This window comes from Onychostoma macrolepis, chromosome 03, assembly GCF_012432095.1.
Source record: "Onychostoma macrolepis isolate SWU-2019 chromosome 03, ASM1243209v1, whole genome shotgun sequence".
NCBI lineage: Eukaryota > Metazoa > Chordata > Actinopteri > Cypriniformes > Cyprinidae > Onychostoma > Onychostoma macrolepis.
Genome location: NC_081157.1, coordinates 52,856,698 through 52,870,483, shown reverse-complemented (window position 1 = coordinate 52,870,483; position 13,786 = coordinate 52,856,698). Strand labels below are relative to the sequence as shown.

At 41.4% G+C, this 13,786-nt stretch overlaps 3 protein-coding genes across 4 annotated transcripts in view; all 3 read right to left on the bottom strand.

Moving 5' to 3' along the window:
* Positions 1-608: 608 nt before the first annotated feature.
* On the bottom strand, positions 609-6,551 carry LOC131536551 (ribosomal RNA-processing protein 7 homolog A-like). The gene is made up of 7 exons (XM_058769562.1): positions 6,396-6,551; positions 6,067-6,215; positions 5,492-5,617; positions 5,298-5,421; positions 2,916-3,013; positions 2,600-2,807; positions 609-849 (listed from the first exon to the last, which is right to left on the bottom strand). Exons 1-7 carry the CDS (start codon positions 6,451-6,453, stop codon positions 764-766), a joined length of 849 nt encoding a protein of 282 aa, XP_058625545.1. The 5' UTR covers positions 6,454-6,551; the 3' UTR covers positions 609-763.
* Positions 6,552-7,477: 926 nt separating this feature from the next.
* Positions 7,478-8,587, bottom strand: LOC131536577 (ribosomal RNA-processing protein 7 homolog A-like). The gene is made up of 4 exons (XM_058769611.1): positions 8,435-8,587; positions 8,108-8,256; positions 7,620-7,745; positions 7,478-7,549 (listed from the first exon to the last, which is right to left on the bottom strand). The coding sequence occupies exons 1-4, from the start codon at positions 8,490-8,492 to the stop codon at positions 7,505-7,507; spliced, it is 378 nt and encodes a 125-aa protein (XP_058625594.1). The 5' UTR covers positions 8,493-8,587; the 3' UTR covers positions 7,478-7,504.
* Positions 8,588-9,743: 1,156 nt separating this feature from the next.
* The window catches only part of poldip3 (polymerase (DNA-directed), delta interacting protein 3), an 8,926-nt gene continuing 4,883 nt past the window's right edge, over positions 9,744-13,786 (bottom strand). For both annotated transcript variants that reach the window (XM_058769475.1, XM_058769474.1), the window contains exons 6-10: positions 12,598-12,792; positions 11,603-11,680; positions 11,392-11,521; positions 10,147-10,213; positions 9,744-10,061 (exon numbers count right to left, since the gene is read on the bottom strand). In XM_058769475.1, coding sequence (XP_058625458.1) covers positions 9,863-10,061; positions 10,147-10,213; positions 11,392-11,521; positions 11,603-11,680; positions 12,598-12,792 — 669 coding nt within the window. In that variant the 3' untranslated portion in view covers positions 9,744-9,862. The remainder of the gene's footprint in view (positions 10,062-10,146; positions 10,214-11,391; positions 11,522-11,602; positions 11,681-12,597; positions 12,793-13,786) is intronic.

Here is a 13,786-nt window from a genome sequence, read left to right as displayed (position 1 = left end):
GAAGCGTTACGCTCAAATTGAAAAAGAACATTTGGCTTCAGTCTGGACGTGTGAAAAGCTGTCATGATATCTTTGTGGTTTGGAGTCCTTCAAAGTACTCACAGATCATAAACCTTTAGTCCCTTTGATAAACCAGAAAAACCTTAAGGAGGTCCACCGCAATAGCATTTCCTTTATAATCACTAAAAAGGTGTCACTTCCTTTAGTTCACCGCAATCTCACAAAGTTCCTTTATAATCAACCAACCTCTTATTTAAATCATGTTACAACGAGACTATTCACAAGTGTGCAAAAAAAATAAAAATCCAGCTAGTGAATTCTGACTCATTTGAGCAGAATAGCCAATCAGATGTGTTCAAGAATCAACAGATAAGTCTGTGATTGGCTACATTGCTCAGCGCTACAAAAACACGTTATAAATAGAAACCTGATGAGCACAAATACACACTGGAGCCTTTATCTGTTTCGCAAATATCCTATTATTACATTTTCAATGTAAGGTGCTTTTCACTGCATGAGAAAATGGATTTGTGAGAAAAGTATGAAGTTGAGTGAATTTCACTCTGAATGCCTGAGAGTTGGCAGCTCTGGTAAAAGACACCAGCCGATTGACTCACTGCAGACTTTATTTCAAATGAACCTTCATGTAACCAGACAGTACAAGCCAACAGGTGCAGGGCATTATGGGTATGTGGAGTCAGTGGGTGCAGGGGATTGTGGGTATGTGGAGTCAGCAGGTGCAGGGCATTGTGGGTAGGTTGAATCAGTAGGGTCTGAATTTCCTCTGTGCTCTCAGTACAGCGATTCTCTGTTTGTCCTCTTCAAACTTCTTCCTCAGCTCAGCGATATCTGAAACAGACGGATGATTCGCTTTGAGAGCCTCTCAGACACACGGCACCATGCTCTGACTTTTTCTCAGAATTACAACAGTTATGACATAAAAAATTTGCAATTTTGAGAAAAATGTCAGAATTGCAAGAAAAAAAGAATACCAATTTTACATCTCGCAGGTCTATAGTTTACATCTCGGTCGCAATTCTATAGTTTACATCTCGCAGGTCTATAGTTTACATCTCGCAGGTCTATAGTTTACATCTCGGTCGCAATTCTATAGTTTACATCTCGCAGGTCTATAGTTTACATCTCGCAGGTCTATAGTTTACATCTCGCAGGTCTATAGTTTACATCTCGCAATTCTATAGTTTACATCTCGCAATTCTATAGTTTACATCTCGCAGGTCTATAGTTTACATCTCGCAATTCTATAGTTTACATCTCGCAGGTCTATAGTTTACATCTCGGAGGTCTATAGTTTACATCTCGGAGGTCTATAGTTTACATCTCGGTCGCAATTCTATAGTTTACATCTCGGTCGCAATTCTATAGTTTACATCTCGCAATTCTATAGTTTACATCTCGCAGGTCTATAGTTTACATCTCGCAGGTCTATAGTTTACATCTCGCAATTCTATAGTTTACATCTCGCAATTCTATAGTTTACATCTCGCAATTCTATAGTTTACATCTCGCAATTCTATAGTTTACATCTCGCAGGTCTAGAGTTTACATCTCGCAGGTCTATAGTTTACATCTCGCAGGTCTATAGTTTACATCTCGGTCGCAGGTCTAGAGTTTACATCTCGCAGGTCTAGAGTTTACATCTCGCAGGTCTAGAGTTTACATCTCGCAGGTCTAGAGTTTACATCTCGCAGGTCTAGAGTTTACATCTCGCAGGTCTATAGTTTACATCTCGCAGGTCTAGAGTTTACATCTCGCAGGTCTAGAGTTTACATCTCGCAGGTCTAGAGTTTACATCTCGCAGGTCTAGAGTTTACATCTCGCAGGTCTAGAGTTTACATCTCGCAGGTCTAGAGTTTACATCTCGGTCGCAATTCTATAGTTTACATCTCTCGCAGGTCTAGAGTTTACATCTACGCAGGTCTAGAGTTTACATCTCGCAGGTCTAGAGTTTACATCTCGCAGGTCTAGAGTTTACATCTCGCAGGTCTAGAGTTTACATCTCGCAGGTCTAGAGTTTACATCTCGCAGGTCTAGAGTTTACATCTCAGGTCTAGAGTTTACATCTCGCAGGTCTATAGTTTACATCTCGCAGGTCTAGAGTTTACATCTCGCAGGTCTAGAGTTTACATCTCGCAGGTCTAGAGTTTACATCTCGCAGGTCTAGAGTTTACATCTCGCAGGTCTAGAGTTTACATCTCGCAGGTCTAGAGTTTACATCTCGCAGGTCTAGAGTTTACATCTCGGTCGCAATTCTATAGTTTACATCTCGGTCGCAGGTCTAGAGTTTACATCTCGCAGGTCTAGAGTTTACATCTCGCAATTCTGACTTTATCACTTTATACTATATACACTTTATATATACTTTATATCACAATTCTGAATTACATATTACAATTTGGAGTTAATAGAAATGAGATATAGTTTACATTTCTTTTTCATGATAAAAGCGATTAATAAATAAAAGGCTAGATGCATGAAGTCGGTGGTGTTCAAACAGCAGACTCGTCACACACTATCTAGTGCACTCTCTCTCACAGTCTTCACGCATGATTGTGTCGTGGATCGTCTCGAGACTCACGTTCTTTCTGCGTGTTTCTGTGCTGCCACGTGTAGAAGTTCAGCAGCTCCTTGCGCTCTTTCTTCCTCTTCTCCTTCTGAAGCGTCCTCTCATTGGCCGTCTCGCTGTGTGGGCGGACCTTCACGCCGCGGCTGCTCTTCGTCACCTTCACCCAGCCCTCCTCATCCTCCTGCTGCTGCTCCGCCTCCTGCTTCTGACGCTCCGCCTCCTGCCGGGCAAGAACATGAATAATTCATGAGCTGCGGCTCTGTCTGTGTGTGTGTGAGTGTGTGTGTGTGTGTGTGTGTGTGTGTGTATGAGTGAGAGTGAGTCTCACCTTCTCCTTCTGTTTGTCATAGTTATTCATGAACTGATCGACGTCCTGCTGCAGTGATGAAGCCTTGATCAGTGAGTCTGAGTACTGCTGGATCCACTCTACACACACACACATCAGAGTTTGTTAATGTTCATAATCTAACATTTGAACAACAAAAACAATTGTTGTTAATTCAAACTGAGCTGAAAGAGAAACTGTTAGAAGAAGCGCAAAATCGTGTTGAGATGTCTAAAGTTCAGTTACAACAACAACTTGATCTTGAGCGTTATCGTTTAGATCTAATAAGAGATGGTAAGCTTCCTTTAACTGGAGGTGTAGAGCGTGATTTAGCTTCGTGTAAATCTGATGAAGTGACTAATATGAGATCGATCCCTAGATTTGACGAAAAAGATGTTGAACGCTTCTTTTTGTTATTTGAACGTGTGGCAGATGCACGTAATTTGATGTTGCTTGAACAGTTTAAAAATTCAGTTTCACAGCGTGTAGCAGCATATATTAGTGAGCGTACACCCGACACGGTATATGAGGCGGCCGGTATGGCTGATTAATTTTTTCTGATTCATAAAACATCTTTTGGTTATAAAATGTTGGAGAAAATTTTCAGAGAGAATCAGGGTATGATCCTAACAGATCTTACAAATTTTTGCATGCTTCACCTTAATTTTGTCTTTGAAGAAGAGTGACTGAAGCCTTGAAATGTAACTTTTTTTTTTTCCTCAGGAAAATCAATGTAATATATTTTTGTTCAATAATATTTTTTGATTTATTATTTATGATTTTGAGGGAATTTTATGATACAATGCGATATTTATACAATTTTAATGAGCTATTTTCTCCACTAGAATTAATATATATTTTTTATTTCTTTACAATTTTTTTAGTAAATGCAATATTTCACATTAAAATACAGTGAAGGCATTTAAAATCCATTTTTTTGAAGTGAGAATTGGTCAATTTGGAGGCATTAAAAAATACAAACTTGTGTAATGTTGCGTAACCTCTTGTATTAGCACCCTATATAGATATATACAGAGGCTTTTGGATTCCCGTTGTTTTTTTAGACATAATTTCTTATTTTATTTTTAAGTTTAGCTATTAGATATATATCTAGACAGTCTAAAAGACTACTTTTTGTCAAGGTTTAGATATTTTTGGTTAGATAAGCATCAGGTTTTACATTATGATTACAGTCAAACATTAAAATCTTGTTAGAAAGGGAACACAGAAAGCATTTTTGTTACTCAGTATTTGATAATTAACAACAAAACAACAAAATAAGGAATAGATAGTGATAATTCAAAACACTTTATATAAACTTTGTAATTAATCGATATTTTATTCAATGTAATTCAATTAATGTTAACATTTTCAAAATTTGCTCTTCTGCAGTTTTACCAGTTCATTTCTGTGTATACGTATGTGTGTGTGCACGTGTGTGTGTCTATTTTGGACTCCTGATATTCTAGACAGTCACCCCTTGATTGCTGCACACTTTTTTTCTGACCAGTGGCTGATTTGTAGTTTGTACCACCGAAAGATTTTTCAAATTTTTTCGTATTTCCCATTCATGTCGGTCATTTTTGACCACGAAGAAGTCAAGTGTGACTATTATTTTTTTTGGACTCTTTAACATATCCGATTCATGTCCATGATTTTTCTGTGTGTTCATATTGCTAATGTGACAAAAGTCACCAAGTGTCATCTCATTCCGATAAAGCTAAGATTTTCAAATATAAAATTTTTCGTTCAAAAATGGCGGGAAATGAATATTTGCTCACGGTTATGTGCCAAGTGACTAGATATCCAGCTGTGCACTCGTTACGTTCTCTAACTGCAAAGCTGGTTGTAAAAGCACTGACTCAGTTTATCTCAGTGTTTGGAGTACCTTGAATTATTCAGTCTGATCAGGGGAGTAATTTCACTTCCAACTTGTTTGTTCAAGTTTTGAAACAGCTTCATATTCAACACAATCTATCCAGTGCTTATCATGCCCAGAGTCAGGGAGCACCAAACATTAAAGATTAATTTCTGAAGCACGTCAATTGGCAAAAGCATCTTTGAGTAAAGCGCAAGATCGAATGAAACGGCTTTTTGATCGTCGTACAGAATTGCGTTCATTTCAATCAGGTGATCAGGTCCTGATGTCACACTTGGGATGAACATCTAGTTCAAATTAGAGCACTATTTGAGTGATTTGTGAAGGCAGATTTAATTAATTTGTTCAAACGTGAGTGGTTTATTTGGTGAAAGTGGCTGGGCAAGTTTAATTCTTACCAACGTAATTATTCTGTGATTGAAAAGGAAGCGCTTGCTCTGGGCTTTGCAACACTTAAGCGTATGTATTTTTTCTATTTTCCCTGCCACTCACACACACACACTCACTGCGGATGCCGGTTCTGACGGGTCTGTCGGTGCTGGAGATGATCAGTGGGGTGTTCACTGGGTGGCGTTTGGCTGCCTTTACTCCAGACGCGTGCTTGAACACGATGTAGGCGACTCTGAAACACTGCACACACACACAGCTGTTATGATGGTTTGGTGAAGGCTGCAGTAATCTGGTGTTAGTGTTGCGTCACCTGTCTGCGTCTGGAGGTGAAGTATGAGGACACGCCGCTGTCGCTCGCTGCAGACGCTCCTGGTTTCTCGCTCAGCTCCACTGACTGCACCGGACCGAAGCGGCTGAAGACGTCCGTCATTACACTCTACACACACACACACACACACACACACACACACACACAACCACATCAGCACAGCTTCAGATCACAGCAGCACTGATCAATCCTCTGCCCAATGCATCAGTGTACATGTGTGAACTCAAGGTGAAACTGAGCACACGGTGCATTGTGGGATATGGTGGTCCATGCATTTTAACCAACAATCATCCAGATCAGGGGCGCAAGGAATGTTATGATGATCGTGTTTGGAGATTCTTGGATGATCATCTGTGTGTTTGATTCGTGTTGTGATCAGATGAGCTGTCTGTGTGTGTGTGTGTGTGTGTGTGTGAGAGTGAGTGTGAGTGTCTGTGTGAGAGTGAGTGTGAGTGTCTGTGTGAGAGTGAGTGTGAGTGTCTGTGTGAGAGTGAGTGTGAGTGTCTGTGTGAGAGTGAGTGTGTGTGTCTGTGTGTGAGTGAGTGTGTGTGTCTGACCTCGGTGCAGTAGGGAGGAACGTTCAGAACGAACAGTGTTCGGTCCAGCGGTCGGTTCGCGTTGGACTCCGCTCGAACCCGGTGCTCTTTAACACACAGCTGATGAAGAGCAGCATGAGAGTCATCCTCACTGAACCTCAGCGACAGCACTGCCACAGAGAGAGAGAGAGAGAGAGAGAGAGAGAGAGATTACTTCACCAGGACGCCTCGGTTACAGTGAATCAAGCGCGAGTCGCGCACTCTCACGGGAGCATTATCCTCCGGAGCGATTATAATAAAGGTTACCAATTTACATACATTAATGAATTGAAAATAAATGTTAATTTTACCAGTAAATCCTCCAGGAATGACGCGAGCGTGTTGATCTGTGGACGGCGCCATCTTCATTTACCGTTTACCCGCGTCACCGGAAACAGACGCAATGGCTGCTGGGAACTGTAGTTCTTCCGGTGACCGTTTCTCCACACGAGTACATCAATCAAGACTCGAGCACGTCTGAACATGTTGTTATCAGATTCAGAAGAGTATCTAATTCATTTTTCTATATAATAAAAGCGAATGTGGCTGTTAAGAACTAACAAGTAAATAAACAAACAAAACCACTTGTGTTTTATTCAGTCTTGTGAAGTTGTTTTATTGAAAGATTGTATTCACTGGAAATCTTCATATTAGTTTTAGGCCTCATGAGCATCCCTTGTTTGTCTTTTACTTTAATCTGTGTTTGTGATGTTTTTGAGTCTCTTCTGCTCACCAAAACTGCATTTATTTGATCAAAACTATAAAAAAATAAAGAAATATTACAATTTAAAACAACTGCTTTCTATTTGAATATATGTTAAAACTAAATGTATTTCTGTGATGCACAGCTGTATTTTCAGCATCATTACTCCAGTCTTCAGAGTCACATGATCTTCAGAAATCATTCTAAGATGCTGATTTCCTGCTCAAGAAACATATGTGACCCTGGACCACAAAACCAGTCTTAAATGTCAATTTTTCGAAATTGAGATTTATGCATCATCTGAAAGCTGAATAAATAATCTTTCCATTGATGTATGGTTTGTTAGGATCGGACAATATTTGTCTGAGATACAACTATTTGAAAATCTGGAATCTGAGGGTGCAAAAATCTAAATATTGAGAAAATCTCCTTTAAAGTTGTTCAAATGAAGTTCTTAGCAATGCATATTACTAATCAAAAATTAAGTTTTGATATATTTACGTAAGAAATTTACAAAATATCTTCATGGAACATGATCTTTACTTAATATCCTAATGATTTTTGGCATAAAAGAAAAATTGATAATTTTAATCCATACAATGTATTGTTGGCTATTGCTACAAATATACCCCAGCAACTTAAGACTGGTTTAGTGCTCCAGGGTCACATTTCTGATTATTATCAGTGGGGTGTTCACTGGGTGGCGTTTGGCTGCCTTTACTCCAGACGCGTGCTTGAACACGATGTGGCGACTCTGAAACACTGCACACACACACAGCTGTTATGATGGTTTGGTGAAGGCTGCAGTAATCTGGTGTTAGTGTTGCGTCACCTGTCTGCGTCTGGAGGTGAAGTATGAGGACACGCCGCTGTCGCTCGCTGCAGACGCTCCTGGTTTCTCGCTCAGCTCCACTGACTGCACCGGACCGAAGCGGCTGAAGACGTCCGTCATTACACTCTACACACACACACACACACACACACACACACACACACACACACAACCACATCAGCACAGCTTCAGATCACAGCAGCACTGATCAATCCTCTGCCCAATGCATCAGTGTACATGTGTGAACTCAAGGTGAAACTGAGCACACGGTGCATTGTGGGATATGGTGGTCCATGCATTTTAACCAACAATCATCCAGATCAGGGCGCAAGGAATGTTATGATGATCGTGTTTGGAGATTCTTGGATGATCATCTGTGTGTTTGATTCGTGTTGTGATCAGATGAGCTGTCTGTGTGTGTGTGTCTGTGTGAGAGTGAGTGTGAGTGTCTGTGTGAGAGTGAGTGTGTGTGTCTGTGTGTGTCTGACCTCGGTGCAGTAGGGAGGAACGTTCAGAACGAACAGTGTTCGGTCCAGCGGTCGGTTCGCGTTGGACTCCGCTCGAACCCGGTGCTCTTTAACACACAGCTGATGAAGAGCAGCATGAGAGTCATCCTCACTGAACCTCAGCGACAGCACTGCCACAGAGAGAGAGAGAGAGAGAGAGAGAGAGAGATTACTTCACCAGGACGCCTCGGTTACAGTGAATCAAGCGCGAGTCGCGCACTCTCACGGGAGCATTATCCTCCGGAGCGATTATAATAAAGGTTACCAATTTACATACATTAATGAATTGAAAATAAATGTTAATTTTACCAGTAAATCCTCCAGGAATGACGCGAGCGTGTTGATCTGTGGACGGCGCCATCTTCATTTACCGTTTACCCGCGTCACCGGAAACAGACGCAATGGCTGCTGGGAACTGTAGTTCTTCCGGTGACCGTTTCTCCACACGAGTACATCAATCAAGACTCGAGCACGTCTGAACATGTTGTTATCAGATTCAGAAGAGTATCTAATTCATTTTCTATATAATAAAAGCGAATGTGGCTGTTAAGAACTAACAAGTAAATAAACAAACAAAACCACTTGTGTTTTATTCAGTCTTGTGAAGTTGTTTTATTGAAAGATTGTATTCACTGGAAATCTTCATATTAGTTTTAGGCCTCATGAGCATCCCTTGTTTGTCTTTTACTTTAATCTGTGTTTGTGATGTTTTTGAGTCTCTTCTGCTCACCAAAACTGCATTTATTTGATCAAAACTATAAAAAAATAAAGAAATATTACAATTTAAAACAACTGCTTTCTATTTGAATATATGTTAAAACTAAATGTATTTCTGTGATGCACAGCTGTATTTTCAGCATCATTACTCCAGTCTTCAGAGTCACATGATCTTCAGAAATCATTCTAAGATGCTGATTTCCTGCTCAAGAAACATATGTGACCCTGGACCACAAAACCAGTCTTAAATGTCAATTTTTCGAAATTGAGATTTATGCATCATCTGAAAGCTGAATAAATAATCTTTCCATTGATGTATGGTTTGTTAGGATCGGACAATATTTGGCTGAGATACAACTATTTGAAAATCTGGAATCTGAGGGTGCAAAAAAATCTAAATATTGAGAAAATCTCCTTTAAAGTTGTTCAAATGAAGTTCTTAGCAATGCATATTACTAATCAAAAATTAAGTTTTGATATATTTACGGTAAGAAATTTACAAAATATCTTCATGGAACATGATCTTTACTTAATATCCTAATGATTTTTGGCATAAAAGAAAAATTGATAATTTTAATCCATACAATGTATTGTTGGCTATTGCTACAAATATACCCCAGCAACTTAAGACTGGTTTAGTGCTCCAGGGTCACATTTCTGATTATTATCAATGTTGAAAACAGTTGTGCTTCACAATATTTTTGTGGAAACCGTGATACATTGTATTCTTCAGGATTCACAGATGAATAGAAAGATCAAAAGAACAGCATTTATTTGAACTAGAATCTTTTATAATATTTCACTGTCAGTTTTCATCAGTTTACTGCATCAGTTTCAGGCCCTGAATGATAGTGTAAACGTGAACAAGAAGGAATGCGAGGAATAAGGAGACACACGCGGCTGATTATAAAGCAAGATCTTTACTGAAGAAAACAGAAAGCGGAGTCAGAGAAAGGCGTTAAAAGCGCAGTGAAGCAGGAGCTGTGTGAACACGAGGAGCTCCGCTCGTAGAAGCAGGGGTCAGATCTTGATGCGGAAGGCGGTGGAGTGAGGGCCGCTCGTCTCCGCTCCGCCGGAGCCGCTCTGACCAGACGATTTGAACAGAGCCTTCAGGATGGTCTGAGGATCCACCTCCGGCCCGGAGGACGTCTTGGAGCCGGAGCGAGACGAGGAGTCCTTCTGCACCGCTGCTGCTGCGCCGGGCGAGTCGCTCAGCCTCCTGACAGACAGAGAGAGAGAGAGAGAGTCACCTTCACCTTCATCACCATCACCTTCATCTTCACACTGATGGAGGAGCGACTCACAGGAGGATGGGCTGCTCTGACGTGATCACGCTGCCCTGCATGTGCAGATTACACTTCATCGGCTGACCTGGAGCGCGCACACACACACACACACACACACACACACACGGAGAGAGAGAGAGAGAGATCAGTGTGATGCAGGCAGAGGTGGACAGTAATCAAGCACATTGTACTTAAAGAGGGCGAGACGCCGCAGGTGAACAGGGTACAAATCTTTGTATGACAAGTTTTCTAAAATGTTAGGTTTAAATATGCAAATGAGGCATTATGTAATGAAATGTGTGCTAATTTGCATACATTTCTAGTACAAAAATCTGAACACTGGATGAAGTCAGTTTCAAAACTCTTGTTTAATTTTTTTGACATATTAAGAGTCGAATGTTTTTACAGAGGAAACTTTTGTTTGGAATTCATAAAATACTTAAAACAGACAAAAAACAATATATATATATATATATATGTGGAGCACAAAACCAGTCTTAAGTCGCTGGGGTATATTTGTAGCAATAGCCAACAATACAGTGTATGGGTCAAAATTATACATTTTTCTTTTATGCCAAAAATCATTAGGATATTAAGTAAAGATCATGTTCCATGAAGATATTTTGTACATTTCCTACTGTAAATATATCAAAACTTAATTTTTGATCAGTAATATGCATTGCTAAGAACTTCATTTGGACAACTTTAAAGGTGATTTTCTCAATATTTAGATTTTTTTGCACCCTCAGATTCCAGATTTTACAATAGTTGTATCTCAGCCAAATATTGTCCGATCCTAACAAACCACACATCAATGGAAAGCTTATTTATTCAGCTATTGTATAAATTTCACAAAATTGACCCTTATGACTGGTTTTGTGGTCCAGGGTCACATATTTTCGCAGTTTTTTGAGGAATAAAATGTTCTCTATAATCAAGCAAATTATATATGAACAGATCCCTCTGTAAAAACCTTCAGGATGTAGACTATAGGTATAAAAATGTAGAGTTTGGTGTGTGTAAGTGCTACTGAAGTGGAGATTTATGGCTCAGTGAAGGAGAAAATGGCCTTTAAAAATATGTATTGTAATTGAAATCTATTGACAAATAGATAAAGTGCTATAAAACAAACACTTAACAGCGTCTTTAGGATGTTTACCTTCCACTAGTCTCTTATCACTCTGTATTTACAGCCATTTCACTGTGCACTCGGTTCAGATGTGGAGGAATGGATGTGTGTGTGTGTGTGTGTGCGTGTCTCACCGTCCAGGCAGCGGTTGTTGTACTTCCTGTAGGCGCTGACTGCATCCTCCTTGCGCACAAACACCACCTCGGCCACGCCCAGCTTCACCAGCCGCGCCCGCTTCAGCGCACCGCACACACAGAACAGCTCCTGCACACACACACACAGATTAAACACACACACACAGAGTGAGAGGAGCGAGTGTGTGACGAGCTGCAGGCCTGAACTCACCACTATATCCTCCTCCGTCACTCGAGGATGAAGGTTGTTGACCGTGATCTTTGTGCCCTCCAGAGGACTGAAGACAGGCTGACACACACACACACACACACACACACAGAGAGAGAGAGATTAGCTGTACAGGCCTGATGAATTTAAAGGATGTGTTGTGGAGTGAGAGGAACTAAACACATGTTTGTAGTGCTGATAATGTTGTGTTTTCTGGTATTTCGTTTGGTTTGTGAATGTAATAAGAGATCGTGAGTGTGTTTTTTCTCTCTCTGGAGTGACACACTGAGTGCAAAATTTTCGCACGTTAAAAAAATAAATACGACCTCACGTTATGTCAATCACGTTTACACACTGCCTCCGATTTTTGGCGTTTTTCGAATCCGTAGCAAGCTTTTTGAGAGGCAGTTCAGAGCCACCGTACAAGCGATCGCCAAAATCCAGAGCTATTGTCAAGTTCATCCACTTCGTCTCGCAGCAGAAAACACAAAGCATCCTTACACACGGAGTTCACATCTCTCGTGATGATCCTGCAGCTCCTTAACTCTCCGTCCGCTCTGTATCTCAGGATTGGCTGGACACAATATTTCCTTTTTGTCTTTTTAAGAAGCGAGAGGACAACAAAATCATGCTCACTGCTTGAAGACTCCATCTAGTAGGCTACTGTTTTGCGAATTTTTTCGCAATGGATTAATTAATATGCATCAGGTGTGTGTGTGAGTGAGTGTGTACCTGTGCAGGTGTGTGTGTGGGGCCGCTGGGGTCTCCGCTGGTCTGTTGTGTGTGTGAGAGTGTGTGTGTACCTGTGCAGGTGTGTGTGTGGGGCCGCTGGTCTGTTGTGTGTGTGAGAGTGTGTGTGTGTACCTGTGCAGGTGTGTGTGTGGGGCCGCTGGGGTCTCCGCTGGTCTGTTGTGTGTGTGTGAGAGTGTGTGTGTACCTGTGCAGGTGTGTGTGTGGGGCCGCTGGTCTGTTGTGTGTGTGAGAGTGTGTGTGTGTACCTGTGCAGGTGTGTGTGTGGGGCCGCTGGGGTCTCCGCTGGTCTGTTGTGTGCCGATGGTGGTTCTGCAGACGGGCTGTAGGCTCTGTGTGGGGGGGCGAGTGGGGCGAGCGGGCGGCACCGAGACTGAAGGAGGAGTGTAAGAGTCGTTCTTCACCACCTTAGTGATGGGAGTCGAGAGAGAGACGGGCCCCACCTACAGACAGAGAGAGAGAGAAAACATACAACTGTTAAATATCAAAACCCATTAGACCCCCATTACAGAAAATGAACTGACTGATGAAATCCAGGCCATAAAACACAAAAAAGCAAGTGGACCAGATGCCATCCTCAACGAAACGCTCAAATTAAGATTTGATTAAGCCCTGCTAAAACTGTTCAACTTGGTTCTGAGTGTTGCTCATTTCCCTGAATCCTGGAAGCGAGGACTCATAACACACACTTTCATAAGAGATACGTCAGATCCAAGCTATTACAGAGGCGTCTGTGTGAGCAGCAGTCTGGGAAGCTGTTCTGCAGCATTATCAACACAAGACTCACATCAGATTCAAACCCAGATATCAGACCGTGTCTTCACTCTACGTACCCTGACTGACAAACACAATCAAAACAAACACTTTGTAGATTTCCAGAAGGCCTTTGATTCAATTTGGCACCGAGGTCTACTACCGAATCTTTCAGAAACTGGTATGGGGGCAAAACATACAACATCAAGAACCATGTATTGAAATAATAAACTTGCAATCAACATCAGCAATAAACAGACTGGGTTGTTCACTCAAGGGCGGGGTGTGAGGCAGGGCTGTCCACCATCACCGACCCTCTTCAGTAATCACATTCATGAACTGGTGAAACTCCTGGAGATATCAGCAGCACCTGCCTCACGCTACATGACTCCAACATTACACTCTTGCTGTTTGCAGATGATCTGGTTCTGCTGCACAAGTTCTGTCAGACCTGGGCCCTGACTATTAATCCTAACAAAACTACAGTACTAACATTTCAGAAGAGACCCAGACTTCAGGGAAAGAGACATAATTTCACCCTTGGTACAACCAAAATTGATCATGCCACAAGCTGCACATACCTCAGGCTGAAAATCAGTGCAAACGGAGTGTGTGGCTGTTTCTCAACACCAAGTATGCAAAGTTCGGACTTGCGTCTGCGGTAATTCGGACTTTGCAAGTTCG

Bases quoted from the DNA above. Each gene is read 5' to 3' on its own strand.
- LOC131536551 (XM_058769562.1), bottom strand. From the start codon at position 6,453: ATGAAGATGGCGCCGTCCACAGATCAACACGCTCGCGTCATTCCTGGA. The intron at 6,216-6,395 runs GTAAAATTAACA...TCTCTGTGGCAG, and splicing joins CATTCCTGGAGGATTTACTG to TGCTGTCGCTGAGGTTCAGT. The intron at 2,808-2,915 runs GTGAGACTCACT...CTTGCCCGGCAG, and splicing joins ATGACAAACAGAAGGAGAAG to GAGGCGGAGCGTCAGAAGCA.
- LOC131536577 (XM_058769611.1), bottom strand. From the start codon at position 8,492: ATGAAGATGGCGCCGTCCACAGATCAACACGCTCGCGTCATTCCTGGA. The intron at 8,257-8,434 runs GTAAAATTAACA...TCTCTGTGGCAG, and splicing joins CATTCCTGGAGGATTTACTG to TGCTGTCGCTGAGGTTCAGT. The intron at 7,746-8,107 runs GTCAGACACACA...GTGTGTGTGTAG, and splicing joins TTCCTCCCTACTGCACCGAG to AGTGTAATGACGGACGTCTT.